General features: G+C 38.7%; 1 protein-coding gene across 2 annotated transcripts in view; it reads left to right on the top strand.

Moving 5' to 3' along the window:
* EPB41L5 (erythrocyte membrane protein band 4.1 like 5) overlaps nt 1–19,119 on the top strand; it is a 183,466-nt gene that overhangs the window by 149,510 nt on the left and 14,837 nt on the right. For both annotated transcript variants that reach the window (XM_055398926.2, XM_055398925.2), the window contains exons 19-21: nt 4,227–4,355; nt 7,221–7,285; nt 17,437–17,527. In XM_055398926.2, coding sequence (XP_055254901.1) covers nt 4,227–4,355; nt 7,221–7,285; nt 17,437–17,527 — 285 coding nt within the window. The remainder of the gene's footprint in view (nt 1–4,226; nt 4,356–7,220; nt 7,286–17,436; nt 17,528–19,119) is intronic.

Below are 19,119 nucleotides of genomic sequence, written 5' to 3'. Positions count from 1 at the left end.
CTTCCAAGGAACAAGCGTCTTTTAGTTTCATGACTGCAGTCACCGTCTGCAATGATTTTTTGGCGTAAGAAAATAAAGTCTGTCACTGTTTCCATTGTTTCACCATCTATTTGCTGAGAAGTGATGGGACCTGATGCCATGATCTTAGTTTTCTGAATGTTGAGTTTTAAGCCAGCTTTTTCACTCTCCTCTTTGACTTGCATCAAGAGGCCCTTTAGTTCCTCTTCGCTGTCTGCCATAAGGGTGGTGTCATCTGCATATCTGAAGTTATTGATATTTCTCCCAGCAATATTGATTCCAGCTTGTGAGTCATACAGCCCGGCATTTCGCAGGATATACTCTGCATATAAGTTAAATAAGCAGGGTGACAGTATACAGCCTTCTTGTACTTGTTGCCTAATTTGGAACCAGTCCGTTGTTTCATGTATGGTTCTAACTGTTGCTTCTTGACCTGCATACAAATTTCTCAGGAGGCAGGTTAAGTGGTCTTGTATTCCCATCTCTTTAAGAATTTTCCACTGTTTGTTATGATCTACACAGTCAAAGGCTTTAGCATAGACGGTGTTTCATGTTCTAGAATTTTTTCTGGACTTCTGCTATTTCTGTGATCCAACGGATGTTGGCAATTTGATCTCTGGTTCCTCTTTCTTTTCTAAATCCAGCTTGAAATCTGAAAGTTCTTGGTTCACGTACTATTGAAGCTTAACTCAGAAAATTTTGAGCATTACTTTGCTAGCATGTGAAATGAGTGCAACTGTGCAATAGTTTGAACATTCTTTGGCATTGCCTTTCTTTGGGATTGGAATGAAACCTGACCTTTTCCATTCCTGTGACCACTGCTGAGTTTTTAAAATTTGCTGGCATGTTGAGTGCAGCACTTTCATAGCATCATCTTTTAGGATTTGAAATAGATCAGCTGGAATGCCATCACCTCCACTAGCTTTGTTTTTAGTGATGCTTCCTAAGGTCCACTTGACTTTGCACTCCACGATGTCTGACTCTAGGTGAGTGATCACACCATCATGGTTATCTGGGTCATTAAGATCTTTTTTGTATAGTTTTGTGTATTCTTGTCACCTTTTCTTAATATCTTCTGCTTCTGTTATGTCCATGGTGTTTCTGTCCTTTATTGTGTCCATCTTTGCATGAAATGTTCCCTTGGTATCTCTAATTTTCTTGAAGAGATCTCTAGTCTTTCCCATTGTATTGTTTTCCTGTATTTCTTTCCATTGATTACTGAGGAAGGCTTTCTTATCTCTCCTTGCTATTCTTTTGAATTCTACATTCAGATAGATAAATATTTCCTTTTCTCCTTTGTCTTTTGCTTCTCTTCTTTTCTCAGCTATTTTTAGGTCTCCTCAGACAACTATTTTGCCTTTTGGCATTTCTTCTTCTTGGGGATGGTTTTGATCACCGCCTCCTATACAGTGTTATAAACCTCCATCCATAGTTCTTCAGGCACTCTGTCAGATCCAGTCCCTTGCATCTATTTGTCACTTCCACTGTATCATCATAAGGGATTTGATTTAGGTTTACTGCTTTTCCCTTCTCTCTTCAATTTAATTCTGAATTTTGCAATAAGGAGTTCATGATCTGAGCCACAGTCAGCTCCCAGTCTTATTTTTTGCTGACTGTATAGAGCTTCTCCATCTTTGGCTGCAAAGAATATAATCAATCTGATTTCGGTATTGACTATCTGGTGATATCCATTTGTAGAGTCATCTTTTGTGTAGTTGGAAGAGGGCATTTGCTATGACCAGTGTGTTCTGTTGGCAAAACTCTGTTAACGATTGCACTGCTTCATTTTGTACTCCATGGCCAAACTTGCCTGTTAGTCCCGGTATCTCTTGACTTCCTACTTTTGCATTTCATTCCCCTATGATGAAAAGGACATCTTTTTTTGGTGTTAGTTCTAGAAGGTCTTCTAGGTCTACATAGAACCTATCAACTTCAACTTCTTTGGCATTAGTGGTTGGGGCATAGACTTGGATTACTCTGGTACGGAATGGTTTGCCTTGGAAATGAATAGAGATCATTCTGTCATTTTTGAAATTGCACCCAAGTACGGCATTTCGGACTCTCGTTGACTATAAGGGCTACTCCATTTCTTCTAAGGGATTCTTGCCTACAGTAGTAGATATAATGATCATCTGAATTAAATTAACCCATTCCAGTCCACTTTAGTTCACTGATGCCTAAAATGTCAGTGTTCACTCTTGCCATATCCTGTTTGATCAATAAACTTTAATGTATGGACCTAACATTCCTGGCCCCTTATTGAGGTATAATTGACAAAATTTAAATACATTTAAAATGTGCAATTTGATAAATTGATAGAAGTATACATTGTGAAATGATTCCTACAGTCAGATTGATAGTTAACACATCCGCACCTCACTTTAGTTAGTTTCCTTTTTGTTTGTTTTTTGGTGAGAACACTTGAGATCTACTCTTTGCACATTTCAAGTATAAAAAACAGTGTAATTAACTTTAGTCACCATCCTGTACATTGGGTCCTCAGGATCTGATAACTTTTACCAACCTCCCCCTATTTCTCCACCCCTAGCCTCTGGCAACCATTCTGCTCTCTGTGTTGGATTTTTTTTGAGAGTCCACATTTAAGTAATACCATGAAGTATTTGTTACTCTCTGTCTGACTTAGTTCATTTAGCATAATTCCTTCTAGCTTCATCTGTGTTGTTGAAAATGGCAGGATTTCCTTCTTTTTAAAGGTGGAACAATATTTCATTGTGTATGTATATTTATGTGTGTGTGTCTGTGCATTTTACATCTTATGTATCCTTTCATCTGTTGATGAACATTTAGGTTATTTCCATGTCTTTCTGCTGTGCATAATGCTGCAGTGAATGTAGGGGTGCAGATACCTATTTGGGGTCCTTAATTTATTTCCTTTGGATGTGTACCCAGAAGTGGCGTTGCTGGGTCATATGATGTGAACTAGTCATGACTGAAAAAGGAAATAAGGTCTTCTTTCAATTACTGGGAACCATTCTGTAGACTTGGAAGATACAGTCTAGTACAAACTAGTGATTCTCAAACTTTTATATATATCAGAGTCACATGGGAAAGCTTGTTAAATGTTCAGATTTTGGGATCCCACCCAGAGGCAGGTATGTGGAGACCACACTAAGAAAAACCAGATTAGAATAAGCACATAGTTAAATTTTTTCAAATCTGAACAAGCGGTGCAGTATGTAACCCTGTACATTGGCAGATGGCCAGTTTTACAGAACAAAAGCTTTATCTGAGGCTAAGAAAATGTTTAGAATGAGTTTGTTATTTAGACCAGTGTTAAATGGTAACCACAGTAAGGACAGGGCTTCTCAGGTGTCACTAGTGGTAAAGAATCTGCCTGCCAGTGTAGGAGATGCAGGAGACACAGGTTCAATGCCTGGGTTAGGAGGATTCCCCTGCAGGAGGAAATGACAACCCACTCCAATATTCTTTCTTGGGAAATCCCATGGACAGAGGAGCCTGGCAGGCTCTGGTCCACAGGATCGCAAGGAGTTGGACATGACTGAAGCGACTTAGCACAGCACATAGTAAGGATGATGGTGATGGTGATTGTTATTATTGATTGTCATTTATTTTAACCTCTGAGCCACCAGGGAAGCCCAGATTGTCATTTATTTTAAATTAGGTAAAACATCAGCTGTGATGTAGATAATTAAAATTATTATTAATTTTTATCCCATTTCTTTTCATAATAGTTAATTTATGTTGTTTTAATTATGATCTTCATTCAGTAGACTTGTGCTTTATTTTATCATTTTAGTAAGTTTTTACCTGAGAGTGGCCTCTTTGTGGCCAAATAACTTAAGTCTCAAACACAGTCATCTACCCAGTAACAGCTATAGGGATCAGCCTGTGTAGGGCCTGACCTAAAATCCAGTTGAAATTAATTACAGCAGATAGCACACATTCTTCAACTGTGGTTTAATTCAGGCATTTTTCCTGGGTGGTATCGTTATTCAGTTGGCTTAAAGACAAAAGTTTGCTGGATGATTTTCAGGAGTCCCTACCTTATTTATGATTACTGATCTTAGTTCAAAACCTCAAGTAAGAGCTGACTCCTCCTGGAATAAGATGGCTACCTGAAACACATGACTCCCTAGTTGTCTCAGTGGGAACTTTCATCAGTCCTTTTCTGTTTCCATTTAGTTGAATCCTCTCAGAGTTGCTTACAGTGTGTTTTTAATATCTAGGAGGAAGTGGTAAAGTTAACCGAGAAATGTCTGAATAATGCCATCGATAGCCCAGCGCTGAATACCAGGAGAGTTCCTTCTGACTTGAAGAGTAATATTTTGAAGGCTCAGGTAGAAGCAGTGCAGAAGGTAAGCTGCCTTCACTAGGGTCCCACTGAAGTGGAAGGAGACCCTATGGAACAAAGAACACACACAGATGGTGGACATGAGTGAGCAGGCTGGTGATGTGACAGAGAGGTAAAACCAGGAAACATGCTCAAGGTGGCAAATGCCTTTCCATCTCTGAATTCTAGTCAGAGTAGATTAAGATGGGGCAGTCATGAAGTAAGAAGAATAGTTTTTTAAAAATCAAATTCCTGTAGAAGTGAGTCCCTAATCTTTTGTCACTTTTATAGCTGGAAACCCTAGAATGATTTTAGATCTTTATCAATTCACTTTTCCTCCCACCCATCTATCCCAGTTCAGCAAAATTATTAGCTGAATAGCTGATTCAGCAAAGTTATTAGTCATGTTATTACCAACTGAGTGATGGTTGCAAGACGAAGAGTTGGTTGTGACATCTTGTGAAGGACGCAGTGTGTAGAGACCAGCCCCCAAGAAGTTAATGGCATCCATGCTCTTAAAATCGGCTTTTCCTTGGCCCTCCCACCTGTCAGATTTACCCTCTGTGCTGAAATACGGCAGAAGCCTGTTTTATTGTATCCAGTTGTCAAGGAGATTTCCCAGTACCTTGTTGTTGAGAAGAGGCTCTTTACCCATCCTGTCCCAGGCACAGGCCTTGAAGAGAACTGGAAGAACTTTAGGAATGTTGTTCGTGTGCTTTCTGTACCTTCTCACTGAAATGTAAACATAAAACATAATGTTTACATATAAAAATAATTATGAAACGTGTCAGTACAGGCTCTGAATTAGCTGTTTGAATCCTGTTTCTTATCTACCACCTACAGCTTTGTGATTTGGCAACTTAGTTTATTTCTATGAGCCTCAGTTAAATTATGTTTAAAAGGGGGTAATGGTAATACATACCCTAAGGTGGGTTGTAAGGATGAAATAAAATAATAAATATGAAGGCCATGGAGTCACTCCTGGCAGGCACATAGTGAGTGTTTAGCAAATGTTGATCCCGATGCTGACACTGCCTCTTGTAGCAGCAGAGGTGGTGGCAGCTGTCGTCACCTGACGTTTCAGTTGTATTTCTGAGTCTATCTTGACTCAAACAAGAGAGAGAAATAACTTCATTAGCTCTAAATTAAAGAGATTTTTGTTTTATAATTTAAAATCATCATACAAGGAAAAACTCAGGACCAGATGCCTTCACTGTTAAGATTACTGAACATTTAAGGAAGAAACAATAACAGTTCTGCATAAGCTCTTGCAGGAAATAGAAGAGCAGGGAGCATGTCCCAACTCACTTACAAGGCTGGTTTTACCCTGATACCAAAGCCAGAGAGAGATTGTACAGAAAAAGCTGCTACAGACCGAAAGTCCTAAACAAAATAGAAGCAGATCTTACTCAACAGTTTATAAACAGGGTAGTAACCATGGCCTAGAGTTTATCTTGGGGAAAAAGGTGGTTTATCATTCAAAAACCAGTATAGTTCAACATATTAAAAATTAAGGAAGATTGTCTCCATTTATATGGAAAGGACATTTCACAGAATTTAAGACCTGATCATGATAAATGTTCACAACAGAATAGGAACAGAGTGGAACTTGAGCTTGATAAAGGGTGTCTATGCAAATAATCTACAGCTAACCTCATACTTCATAGCTAAAGTTAATAACTGACCATCCCTGTGTGGGCAGTAATGGACTGCCTGCAATGCACATGGCTGGTAAGAACATAAAATATTACAGGTACTTGAGAAAAGAGTTTGGTAATATATTAAACATACACTTCTCATGTGACCCAGCAGTCCCACTCCTAGGTATTTATCCAAGAGAACTGAAAACATAGGTTCATACAGATATTGGTGCATGAATGCTTCTGGCAGCTTTGTTTGTAATAGGTAAAAACTAGAAGTGATCCAAGTGTCCATCAGCAAGGAAACAGATAAACAAATCGGGCTATATCTATAAAATGGAAAGCTACTCAGTACATAAAAAGAAATGTGTTGATGCATGCAACTCCATGGGTGAACCTCAAAAACATCATGCCTCTCTAAAGAGGGAAGCACAGAAGACAGGTGTTATAAATCCATTTATATGAAACTGTAGTGCTGCAACTACTGAAGACCACATACCCAGAGCCTGTGCTCTACAAGAGAAGCCACCACAATGAGAAGTCCATACACTGCAACAAAGAGTAGCCCATGGTCACTGCAACTAGAGAAAACCTGCATGCAGCAACAAAAACCTGCAGGCCAAAAAAAAAAGTACAGATCATGGCTGACTACATGTATGGGTTTTTGATGGGATTGCATTGGAAACCTCAAGGGAACATTTGGGGGCAGTGGACATGTTATGTATGTTGATTGTAGTGTTGATTAGGTACCCCAGTATATTTTTCAGAATTCATCATCATACATTTAAAATGTGTGGCATTTTGCTGTATGTAAATGATACCTCAATAAAATTAAGGGAAAAACTGACTTCTTCAGAAAGATTTTTTAGAATTATCTTCTGAAATATTCAGGGAAAAATAAAAAGCCAAATACACAGCTTAATATCTATTTCTTCTTTTGATATATTTGAAAAATTCTGGCATTGAATCTTTTTGGATTCTGTATATATTGACCAACATACAGGTGGTGTCTTAAATCATGGAGAGCTGTCTAGTAAAGCGTATGGATTTGCCTACCTATATATTGAAATGGGCACTTGGTGTATGAGTTCAGGGTGTAGTTAACTGATATTTTCATGGATGAGGTGTGATTACCTCTTTCTAGAACAGAAGCAAACTGGTATTTCTATTTTTACTGCAAAGGAATATAAATTTCTTCTTACTTTAGTATCATCGATAGAGATTTAATTTTTGTGATTTCCTTTTCTTAGGTTACAAGAGAAGATCGCTTATTAAGTCATAAAAATGCCAGTGTTCAGGATACTTCCACAGACAGGTACAGTGCTGGGGAGATGGAAGTAAACTGATGCTCTTTTCCTCTTACCTTTCTTTGGGGGGTGCTTTTCTTCCCCCTCTTTTCAAGTCTGTGACTACATGGTTTCAGAATATCTATTTGAAAGATAGTTTGACTCACTCTTCTACCCATTAATACATAGCTTCTTAAGCCCTACTTTTAGATCATTTGAAGATACTCCTAATTAGTCTTTTTTCATTCTCATTCTTCTTCAGCTGATTGAAACCTTTGAAGATATTTTTAATGTTGTAAGTTACCTGGCAAGGAGTATGTGCAATGTCTCTCAGGTGTGGCAGTTGTCTTGGTGCCATCCTGTCAGCACAGTGGGTTGTTTCTATAAACTTTGTTTCTACAGGCTCTCACGTGACACATGCAGGTATCTTTATGGTTCCCTCTGAATTCTTTCTGCCTGTCTTTTCTTGTTGACTAATTACACCATTTATTTATCTTACTAGATTTCTGCCCCCTGCTCTATGCTAGTTTGTTTCGTTCATCTCTGTGTATCCAGTGTTCTGTGCTTCAGTTCAGTTCAGTTCAGTTGCTCAGTCGTGTCCGACTTCCGTGACCCCATGAATCACAGCACGCCGGGCCTCCCTGTCCATCACCAACTCCCGGAGTTCACCCAAACTCATGTCCACAGAGTCGGTGATGCCATCCAGCCATCTCATTCTCTGTCGTCCCCTTCTCCTCCCACCCCCAACCTTTCCCAGCATCAGAGTCTTTTCCAGTGAGTCAACTCGTCGCATGAGGTGGCCAAAGTATTGCAGTTTCAGCTTTAGCATCAGTCCTTCCAATGAACACCCAGGATTGATCTCCTTTAGAATGGACTGGTTGGATCTCCTTGCAGTACAAGGGACTCTCAAGAGTCTTCTCCAACACCACAGTTCAAAAGCATCAATTCTTCGGCAATCAGCTTTCTTCACAGTCCAACTCTCACATCCATACATGACAACGGGAAAAACCATAGCCTTGACTAGATGGACCTTTGTTGGCAAAGTAATGTTTCTGCTTTTTAATATACTATAGTTGGTGCTAAACATTGTTTGTTTTTTTAATTTATTTAATAAATGGTACAAAGCACAATGCCAAAAACATTAACAGTTAAAATTTCACCAAATGAAAAAATACTATAGAATACACAGTTGTAGAAAGCTATATTAAGTTATTTTACAACTGCCTCAAGCTGCAAAAAGAAAAAAACCCAATGCCATACCTAAGTTATCCCTCTCTCAAAATAATGCCATTTATGTTATAAACCAGGAGCACCCCATCAAAAGACGGGAACTGCTTTTGTTAATTCATATATATATATATACATATATATATATGACTATATCACTTTGCTATACACCTGAAACAAACAACACTGTAAATAAAATATAGTACAATATAAAATAAAAATAAGTAACAGACCTTTGGGGCTTTACACCGAGTTAGAGTTCCTATCAGAGGGATAACACCACCACAGCCATACTGAATCCTCGTGAAGTAGGCACACGTATGACTGGATTACAAGAGTTACAGGAATGAGAGCTGCTCACTTCCCAGAAACTACAGCTCACAGAAAGCCAACAAAGGCACGAGATACAGACCATTTACCTATGAATGTGTAAAACTCAAGAAAGTCCACATTATTCCTACAACATGTTGAAGGTGCTTCAGAATTCACACAATACTAATTTTCTTTTGGTTCTGGCTAAATTATATATACCAGTTTATAACAAATGGTAAAATCTGTAACTCTGTTCAAACATTGTTGAGTGAATATTCTGTTTAATGCTGTTCAGTTCCAGGTGCAGTCATCAACATAACACTTAAGTGCATGCTTTGTATAGATGACTTTACAGTTAGTACTCAGCAAACTTACTCACTGGTGATCAGGGTACAACTGGAATTCCAGCTTAACGTTTTAATTAATTCTAATGAATCAATTTTCCCACATTATTAAAAATTATTTATTTATTTATTTTGCTGCATCAGGTTTTAGTTGCAGCATGAGGGATCTTTGTCTTGTTAGGCGGGATCTCTCAGTGCAGCACATGGACTCACTAGTTGCGGTCCGTGGGCTTCAGTAGTTAAAGCACATGGGTTCAGTTGCCCTGTGGCATATGGGATCTTAGTTCCCTAACCAGTGATCAAACCTGAGTCCCCTTCCTTTTAAAAAATTGCTGTACCCCCTTTCTAAAAGGTAATATTTCAGGCATACAGAAAGCTTTAGAGATTGCATAATACATATCTGTGCACCAACTGTCAAGCTTTGTCACATTTTCCTATTTTGCTATAGTAGATTTAGATCATTTTTTCTTTTATCTTTTTTATAAAGTTATCGTTCCTGTGCATTTACACTTTATAGGTGTGTAATTTAGTGCTTTTTAGTACTTTGACAGAGTTGTGCAACCTTTATCACTATTAATTCCATAATACTGTCATCACACCTAAAAGAAGCATTCTCCCTGTATGAGTCTCTCTACTTCCTCGTCCAACACCTGGCAACCACCCATCTGCTTTCTGCCTGTACTGGATTTTCCTACTTTGGATGGTTCATATAACTGGAACTGTACAAATATGTGTCTGACTGTTTACATTTAGCATAATGTTTTCAAGGTGTACCCATGTAGCATGTTTTGTTACTTCATAGCGGAATAATAGTCAATTGTGTAGTTATGCCGTATTTTGTTTATCCATGTGTCGAAGGATATTTCCGTTGTTTGTTGTTTAATCACTAAGTCATGTCCAACTCTTTTTGCAACCCCATGGACTGTACCTTGCCGGGCTCCTCTGTGCATGGGATTTCCCAGGCAAGAATAATGGAGTGGGTTGCCATTTCCTTCTTCAGGAGATCTTCCCGACCCAGGGATGGAACCTGCCTCTCCTGCACTGGGAGGTGAATTCTTTACCACTGAGCCACCTGGGAAGCCATTGTTATTTCTACTTTGTGGCTATTTTGAATAAGGTCATTCTTGAACATTTACATACAAAAAATTTGTAGACTTCCTTTCAGTTCTCTTTAATTTGTGCCCAGGAGGGTTGTTGCTCAGTCATGTGGTAATTATTTTTAGCTTACTGAGGACCTGCCAAACTATCTTCCAAGGCAGCTATGGCATTTTCCAGTCCCATCCGCAAATGTATGATCATTTCTGCTTCTCCATATCCTTGCCAATGTTTATTATTCTCCATTTTAAAAATTATACCCATCCCAGTGAGTATGAACCACAAAACCCTTTGTGGTTTTAATTTTCATTTACCTTAAGAGTAATGATGTTATTGTATGGCAGAAACTAACACAACATCATAAAGCAGTTATCCTACAATTAAAAAAAATATAACGATATTGAACATCTTTTCTGCTTTGGAGAAATTTCTGTTGAAATCGTTTGTTTTTGTAGTAACACCTTTTTAAGATACAATTCAAATACTATGCAGTGCAGTTCACCCATTTACAGTGTATAATTCAGTGGGTTTTGTTTTGATATATCTGAATTTTAAAATATTATCCATGGTTTCTTCATATTCTTTTTTAAAAATTTATTCTTTATTGAAGGATGATTGCTTTATGATATTGCTTTGGTTTCTGCCATACATCAACATAAATTAGCCATAGATATACATATGTCTCCTTCCTCTTGACCCTCCCTCCCACCTTCCCCCACCCCTCTAGGTTGTTACAGAGCCCTGGTTTGAGTTTCCTGAGTCATACAGCAAGTTTCCATTGGCTGTCTATTTTATATGATAGTGTATATGGTTCCTGTCTCCATTTGTCTCACCCTCTCCTTCCTCCCTGCCACCCATGTCCATAAGTCTGTTATCCATGTTTGCATCTCCATTGCTGCCCTGCCAATAGGTTCAGCAGTACCATCTTTCTAGATTCCATATATATGCGTTAATATACGATATTAGTTTTTCTTTTTCTGACTTACTTCACTCTGTGTAATAGGCTCTAGGTTCATCCACCTGATTAGAATGGACTCAGATGCATTCCTTTTTATGGCTGAGTACTATTCCATTGTACCACAGCTTCTTTATCCATTCATCTATCGATGGACATCTGGGTTACTTCCGTGTCCTGGCTATTGTAACTAGTGCTGCAGTGAACATTGGGGGTACACATGTCTTTTTGAATTTGGTTTCCTCAGGTATATGCCTAGAAGTGGTATTGCTGGGTTATAAGGTAGTTTCATTCCTAGTTTTTTAAGCAATCTCCATATTGTCTTCTGTAGTGGCTATATCAGTTTACATTCCCACCAACATTGGAAGATTTATTTATTTATTTTTGGCTGTGTTGGGGGTCTTCATTGCTGCGCGTGGGCTTTCTATAGTTGCAGTGAGTGGGGGCTACTCTCTAGTTGTGGTGCTCGGACTTCACTACAGTGGCTTTTTTTGTTGTAGAGCATGGGCTCAGTATTTGTTGCATATGGGCTCAGTAGTTGCTGCATATGGGCTCAGGAGTTGTGAATCTCAGACTCTAGAACATAGGCTCAATGGTTGTGGCGCATGGGCTTTGTTGCTCTGTGGCACATGGGATCTTTCTTCCTGGACCAGGGATCAAACTGGTGTTCCTACATTTCGAGGCAGATTCCTAACCACTGGACCACCAGAGAAGCCCACAGTTTCTTCATTTTAACTGCCACAGTATATTCATGCTTTTACTAAAGGACAAATGCTTATTACAAATTAACATTGTACATGTTCTTCCATATACACGTATGTTGTAAGGATTTTTTCATCTGCTTTCTGTGTTTTGTAGCAGTGCCTATGGGGTTGCACAGAGTCGGATACGACGGAAGCGACTTAGCAGCAGCATCAAACTACATAGGACTAATCTCTCTCTTTTTTTTTTTTGGTTTGGTCTCAGGATTCTTATTCATTGATTTACAGTATTTGTTTTAGGTGTACAATGTAATGATTAAATATTTTTATGGATTATATTCTATTTTTACATTTATTATAAATATAAATATTTATAGTCTTGTAACTTATGTATTTTATACAAAGTTCAGTTCAGTCACCCAGTCATGTCCGACTCTGTGACCCCATGGACGGCAGCACACCAGGCCTCCTGTCCATCACCAACTCCCAGAGTCCACCCACACTCATGTGCATTGAGTCAGTGATGCCATCCAACCATCTCATCCTCTCTCATCCCCTTCTCCTCCTGCCCTCAATCTTTCCCAGCATCAGGGTCTTTTCCAATAAGTCAGCTCTTCTCATCAGGTGGCCAAAGGATTGGAGTTTCAGTTCAACATCAGGCCTTCCAAAGAACACCCAGGACTGATCTCCTTTAGGATGGACTGGTTGGATCTACTTGCAGTCCAAAGGACTCTCAAGAGTCTTCTCCAACACCACAGTTCTAAAGCATCAATTCTTTGGTGCTCAGCTTTCTTTATAGTCCAACTCTCACATCCATACATGACTACTGGAAAAACCATAGCCTTGACTAGACAGACCTTTGTTGGCCAAGTAATGTCTCTGCTTTATAATACGCTATCTAGATTGGTCATAACTTTCCTTCCAAGGAGTAAAGTGTCTTTTATACATAGTAGTTTCTACTTATTGATTTCCTACCACTATCCAACCCCTTCTCACTTAGCTTATCTCACTGGTAACCCCTAGTTCTCTATATCTGCAAATTTGTTTCTGACTTATTTCACTTGTATATTCATTTGTTTATTTTTTAGATTTCACACGTAAGTGATAAAATACAGTATTTGTCTTTCTCTGTCTTATTTCACTAAACATAATACCCTCTAGGTGCATCCGTGTTGTTGCAAATTTTCATTCTTTTTATGGCCGAGTAATATTCCATTGCATATATATACACCACATTTTCTTTATCCATTCATCTTGATGAACACTTAGGTCACTTCTATATCTTAGTTATTGTAAATAATCCTGCTATAAACACTGGGGGGCACATATCTTGTTAAATTAGTGTTTTTTTCCTTCAGATATACACTCAGAATTGCTGGATCATATAGTAGTTCCATTTTGGTTTTTTTGAGGAGCTGCTATACTGTTTTCCATAGTGGCTGTACCAGCTTCCATTCCCACCAACAGGGACTTCCCACCAACAGGGAATTGCCACATCCCTGCCAGCATTTGTTATTTACATTCTTTTTGATGATAGCCATGCTGACACATGTGAAGTGATGTCTCATTGTGGTTTTGGTTTGCATTTCCCTGATGATCAGTGATGTTGAATATCTTTTCATGTACCTGTTGTCTATTTGTATATATCTTCTTCAGAAAAATGTCTGTCACATCTTTTGCCCACTTCCCCCCCACCACCCACTTTTAATTGGTTTATTTTTATTAAATATTGAGATGTTTGAGCCATTTATGTATTTTGAGGATTAACCCCATATTGGTCATATCGTTTGTAGATATTTTTTTCATTCTGTTATCTTCATTTTGTCAGTGGTTTCCTTTGTACTACAAAAGCTTTTAAGTTTAATTAGATCTCATTGTTTAATTTTTTGCTTTTGTTTCCTTTGCTTTGAGATAGATCCAAAAAAAATATTGCTACATTTTATGTGAAAGAACGTTCTGCCTGTGTTTTCTACTAGTTTTATGGTTTCTGATCTTACCTTTATTTTTTTAATCTGTTTTGAGTTTATTTTTGTATATGGTATGAGATGTACTAATTTCATTTTTACATGCAGCTGTCCAGGTTTCCAGCTGTTGTTATTGAAAAGACTGTCTCTTCCCTGCTGTATGTTCTTGCTTCCTTTATTTTGGCTTAATTCACCAGAAGTGCATGGCTTTATTTCTGGGCTCTCTATTCTGTTCCATTGATCTATGTATCTGTTTTTATGCCAATACTATACTATTTTGATTACTGTAGTTTTATGCTATAGCTTGAAGTCAGGGAGTGTGATTCCTCTAGCTGTATTCTTTTTTTCTCAAGATTACTTTGGCGATTTGGGGTCCTTCATATAAATTTCCATATAAATTTTATGCCCCAACCACTAATGCCAAAGAAGCTGAACAATTCTGTGAAGACCTACAAGAGCCTCTAGAACTAACACCAAAAAAAGATGTCCTTTTCATCATAGGGGAATGGAATGCAAAAGTAGGAAGTCAAGAGATTCCTGGAGTAACAGGCAGGTTTGGCCTTGGAGTACAAAGTGAAGAAGGGCAAAGAGAAACAGTTTTGCAAAAACACTGGTCGTAGCAAACACCCTCTTCCAACATCACAAGAGATGCCTGTACACATGGACATCACCAGATGGTCAATACTGAAATCAGATTGATTATATTCTTTACAGCTAAAGATGAAGAAGCTGTATACAGTCAGTAAAAACAAGACCGGGAGCTGACTGTGGCTCAGATCATGAACTCCTTATTGCCAAATTCAGACTTAAATTGAAGAAAGTAGGGAAAACCACTAGACCATTCAGGTATGACCTAAATCAAATCCCTTATGATTATACAGTAGAAGAAACAGATAGATTAAAGGAATTAGATCTGACGGACAGAATGCCTAAAGAACTATGGACGGAGGTTCGTAACCTTGTACAGGAGGCAGTGATCAAAAATATCCCCAAGAAGAAATGCAAAAAGGCAAAATGGTTGTCTGAGAAGGCCTTAGAAATAGCTGAGAAAAGAAGAGAAACAAAAGGCAAAGGAGAAAAGGAAAGATAAACCCGTCTGAATGCAGAGTTCCAAAGAATAGCAAGGAGAGATAAGAAAGCCATCCTCAGTGATCAGTGCAAAGAAATAGAGGAAAAAAATAGAATGGAAAAGAGTAGAGATCTCTTCAAGAAAATTATAGATACCAAGGGAACATTTTATGCAAAGATGGGCACAATAAAGGACAGAAACGGTATGGGCAAAAGAGAAGCAGAAGATATTAAGAAGAGGTGATAAGAATACACAGAAGAGCTATACAAAAAAGATCTTAATGACCCAGATAAATAATGGTATGATCACTCACCAGACATCCTGGAGTGCAAAGTCAAGTAGACCTTAGGAAGCATGACTATGAACAAAGCTAGTGGAGGTGATGGAATTCCAGCTGATCTATTTAAAATCCTAAAAGATAATGCTGTGAAAGTGCTACACTCAATATGCCAGCAGATTTGGAAAACTAAGCAGTGGCCACAGGACTGGAAAAGGTCAGGTTTCATTCCAGTCCCAAAGACAATGCCAAAGAATGTTCAAACTACCACACAATTGCACTGATTTTACATACCAGCAAAGTAATGCTCAAAATTCTCCAAGCTAGGCTTCAACAATCCTGAACCTAGAATTTCCAGATGTTCAAGCTGAATTTAAAAAAGGCAGAGGAAGCAGATCCATTGCCAATATCCACTGGATCATATAAAAAGCAAAAGAATTCCAGAAAAACATCTACTTCTGCTTCATTGACTATGCTAAAACCTTTGTGTGGATCACAGCGAACTGTGAAAAATTCTTAAAGAGATGGGAATACCAGACCACCTTACCTACCTCCTGAGAAACCCGTATAAAGGTCAAGAAGCAACAGAACCGGACATGAAACAATGGACTGATTTCAAATTGGGAAAGGAGTACATCAAGGCTGTTTATTGTTACCCTGCTTATTTAACTTATATGCAGAGTACATTATGCCTCATGCCAAGCTGAATGAAGCAGAAACTGGAATCAAGATTCCTGGGAGAAATACCAATAACCTCAGATACACAGATGACACCACCTTTTTTAATGGCAGAAAACGAAAAGGAACTAAAAGAGTGTCTTGATGAAAGTGAAAGAGGAGAGTGAAAAAGCTGGCTTAAAACTCAACATTCAAAAAACTAAGATCACATGAAGTCCTATCACTTCATGGCAAGTATATGGGGAAACAGTGAGAGGCTTTATTTTCTTGGACTCCAAAATCACTGCAGATGGTGACTGCAGCCGTGAAATTATAAGATGTTTGCTCCTTGGAAGAAAAGCTATGACCAACATAGACAGCATATTAAAAAGCAGAGACATTACTTTACTGACAAAGTTCCGTATACTCAAAGCTATGATTTTTCCAGTAGTCGTGTGTGGATGTGAGAGTTGGACCATAAAGAAAGCTGAGAGCTGGAGAATTGATGCTTTTGAACTGTGGTGTTGAAGAAGACTCTTGAGAGTCCCTTGGACTGGAAGGAGATCCAACCAGTCAGTCCTAAAAGAAATCAGTCCTAAATATTCATTGGAAATACTGATGCTGAAGCTGAAACTCCAATACTTTGGTCACCTGATGAGAACTGACTCATTGGAAAAGACCCTGATGCTGAAAAAGATTGAAGGCAGGGGGAGAAGGGGATGACAGAGGACAAGATGGTTGGATGGCATCACTGACTTGATGGACCTTAGTTTGAGCAAACTCAGGGAGATGGTGAAGGACAGGGAAGACTGGCATGCTGCAGTCCACGGGGTCACAAAGAATCAGACTGAGCAACTGAACAACAACGTTTCCATCTAAATCTTAGGATTACTTGTCCTAGTTCTGAAAAGGCCTGATAGGCATTTTGATAGGGCTTGCATTAAATCTGTCGGAGAAGGCAATGGCAAGCTACTCCAGTACTCTTGCCTAGAAAATCGCATGGACAGAGGAGCCTGGTAGGCTGCAGTCCATGGGGTCGCTACTGGTTGGACATGACTAGCGACTTCACTTTCACTTTCACAAGGAAATGGCAACCCACTCCAGTATTCTTGCCTGGAGAATCCCAGGGACGGGGGAGCCTGGTGGGCTTCCGTCTATGGGGTCGCACAGAGTCGGACACGACTGAAGTGACTTAGCAGCAGCAGCATTAAATCTGTAGATAGATTTGGATAGTGTGGACATTTGGCAATATTAATTCTTCTAACACATGAACATGGAATATCTTTCCATTTCTTTGCATCATCTTCAGATTGATTCTTCAGTTTTCAGAATATAGTTTTCAAAATAAAGGTCTTTTACCTCCTTGATTAGGTTTATTCCTAGATATTTTATTATTTTTAATGCAATTTTAAATGGGATTTTTTTTTTATATTTCTTTTTGATAGTTTGTGTGTTGAAAAGCAGGATTAATTTCTTATTGAAGAGTTTGTTTTTCTTCTTCTTCTTGAAGAGGCTACTTGTGACCCCTGTGTCACCTCTATCAGTCCTCCATGATGTGAACATACCTTTCTCTTCCTAGTGCTGAATTAAATGACAACACTGTGCCCGTCCGTGGAGACTCTCTGGCTCTGATGAGAATCACACCTGCAGAAAGTGGGTCTGCTCTAAAGGTACAATTACTGCCACTTTTTAAGGTTTCTCCTCACATTCTGCTGAGTTGAATCTTGGTTATGCAGGACATCTGGTGAGTTCTGATGGACACCAAAGCTTAAGCTGTGAAAAAAGCACTGAACCTCACTTCTCTAGGGAGAATCCTATTGTCAAACCCAAGAGTAGCTCAGGGTTTCGTCTCCATTTTTGAGTTATTTGTTGTTATTTTGTTTTTTTAGATGATCTCCTATTTTTGGTTTTTGTATGCTGACTCTACTTCCCTAGTGTCTGAAACAGAACATTGCACATAGTAGGCAGTAAATAAGTATTGACTGATCACAGGTAACATTCTGAAATTGTGTTGTATTATAACCAGCTTATCTCAAATCCTACCTTTCTTGTATCCGCTTGTCACACACCCATTGTTGTTTAGTTGCTAACTTGTGTCCGAGGCTTCCTGCAACCCCATAAACTGTCGCCCACCAGGTTCCTCTGTCCATGGGATATTTTAGGCAAGAAAACTGGAGTGCTATCCCATTTCCTTCTCCAGGGGATCTTTCTGACCCAAGGATCAAGCCTGCGTCTCCTGCATTGCAGGTGGATTCTTTACCACTGAGTCACCTGGGAAGCCCCACACACCCATACCAGTTCAGAAACCATAGAAACCCAGTTCATTGCCCTGGGAATGTTTTAATTTGCAATTCAAACAACAAATTATTTTTGTAAATGAACAGTTACCATCTGTTCTTATATTGCATAAGCACATTTATCATAGAAATTTACCAAATATAAAAAGAAAAAAATTAGCAATTACCTGTATTCCCACTAGTCAAAAAACTTTGGGGTTTTAAAAAAGGAACCTAAAATATTTTTAATCCGGAGATTCCTTTCTGCTAATTAAAATCCTAAAATGATATATTGACATGTTTGATCATTGAAAATCATTAGGTGGAACCTCAGACATGTTTTGGAACAGAGAAGGACATTTATCCCCCAAATTTATCGCATATTGTGTACCAGGATAGGATGCTAGACTTTGAAAATTAAAAAATGACTGAGACATGCGTAGCCTCTTCTTTCAAACTGCTTCATAGTACAGTTGGAGAGAGAATTTTAATACGTTGTGGTGGAGATATGCACAGGCTCTTTCGGGGCTCACCAGGTCACACAGGGTAAGAAGGAGTGGGATAGGAGGAGGGAGATATGAGAAGGGAGAGGACAGTTACTTCATATGTGCTATTAAAATTCAGTTAACACTGAACTGGACATGTACCATGGCCTGAGGACAGACAGACACAAATGTATAAGTAAAGGGTACACCCTGGGTACTTACTACTCTTATTTCCAGACTGGAGTCTCATCTTTTACCCTTTTAACATTCTTCCTATGCATCCCCCCAACACATATACACATACTGCTGTACAGAACTCTGTTTGTATAAGGTGCTTCAAATATTGATTAGACAAAAGTATTAAATAATGTTTATGGGGGAAATTTACATTATACTCCTTTGTGAACATTAGAGCACCCACACGTGTGAATAAAGAAGCACTGGGAGTTCAGGCCTCTCCTTACTTGCTGGCTCCTTGCTGGCTGAACCTTTTACCTCTGT

This window comes from Moschus berezovskii, chromosome 2, assembly GCF_049115385.1.
Source record: "Moschus berezovskii isolate FMDL1 chromosome 2, NW_MosBer_1.0, whole genome shotgun sequence".
Taxonomy (NCBI): Eukaryota; Metazoa; Chordata; class Mammalia; order Artiodactyla; family Moschidae; genus Moschus; species Moschus berezovskii.
The sequence above is the reverse complement of the archived record's forward strand: the minus strand, read 5'-3'. Positions and strand labels throughout refer to the sequence as shown.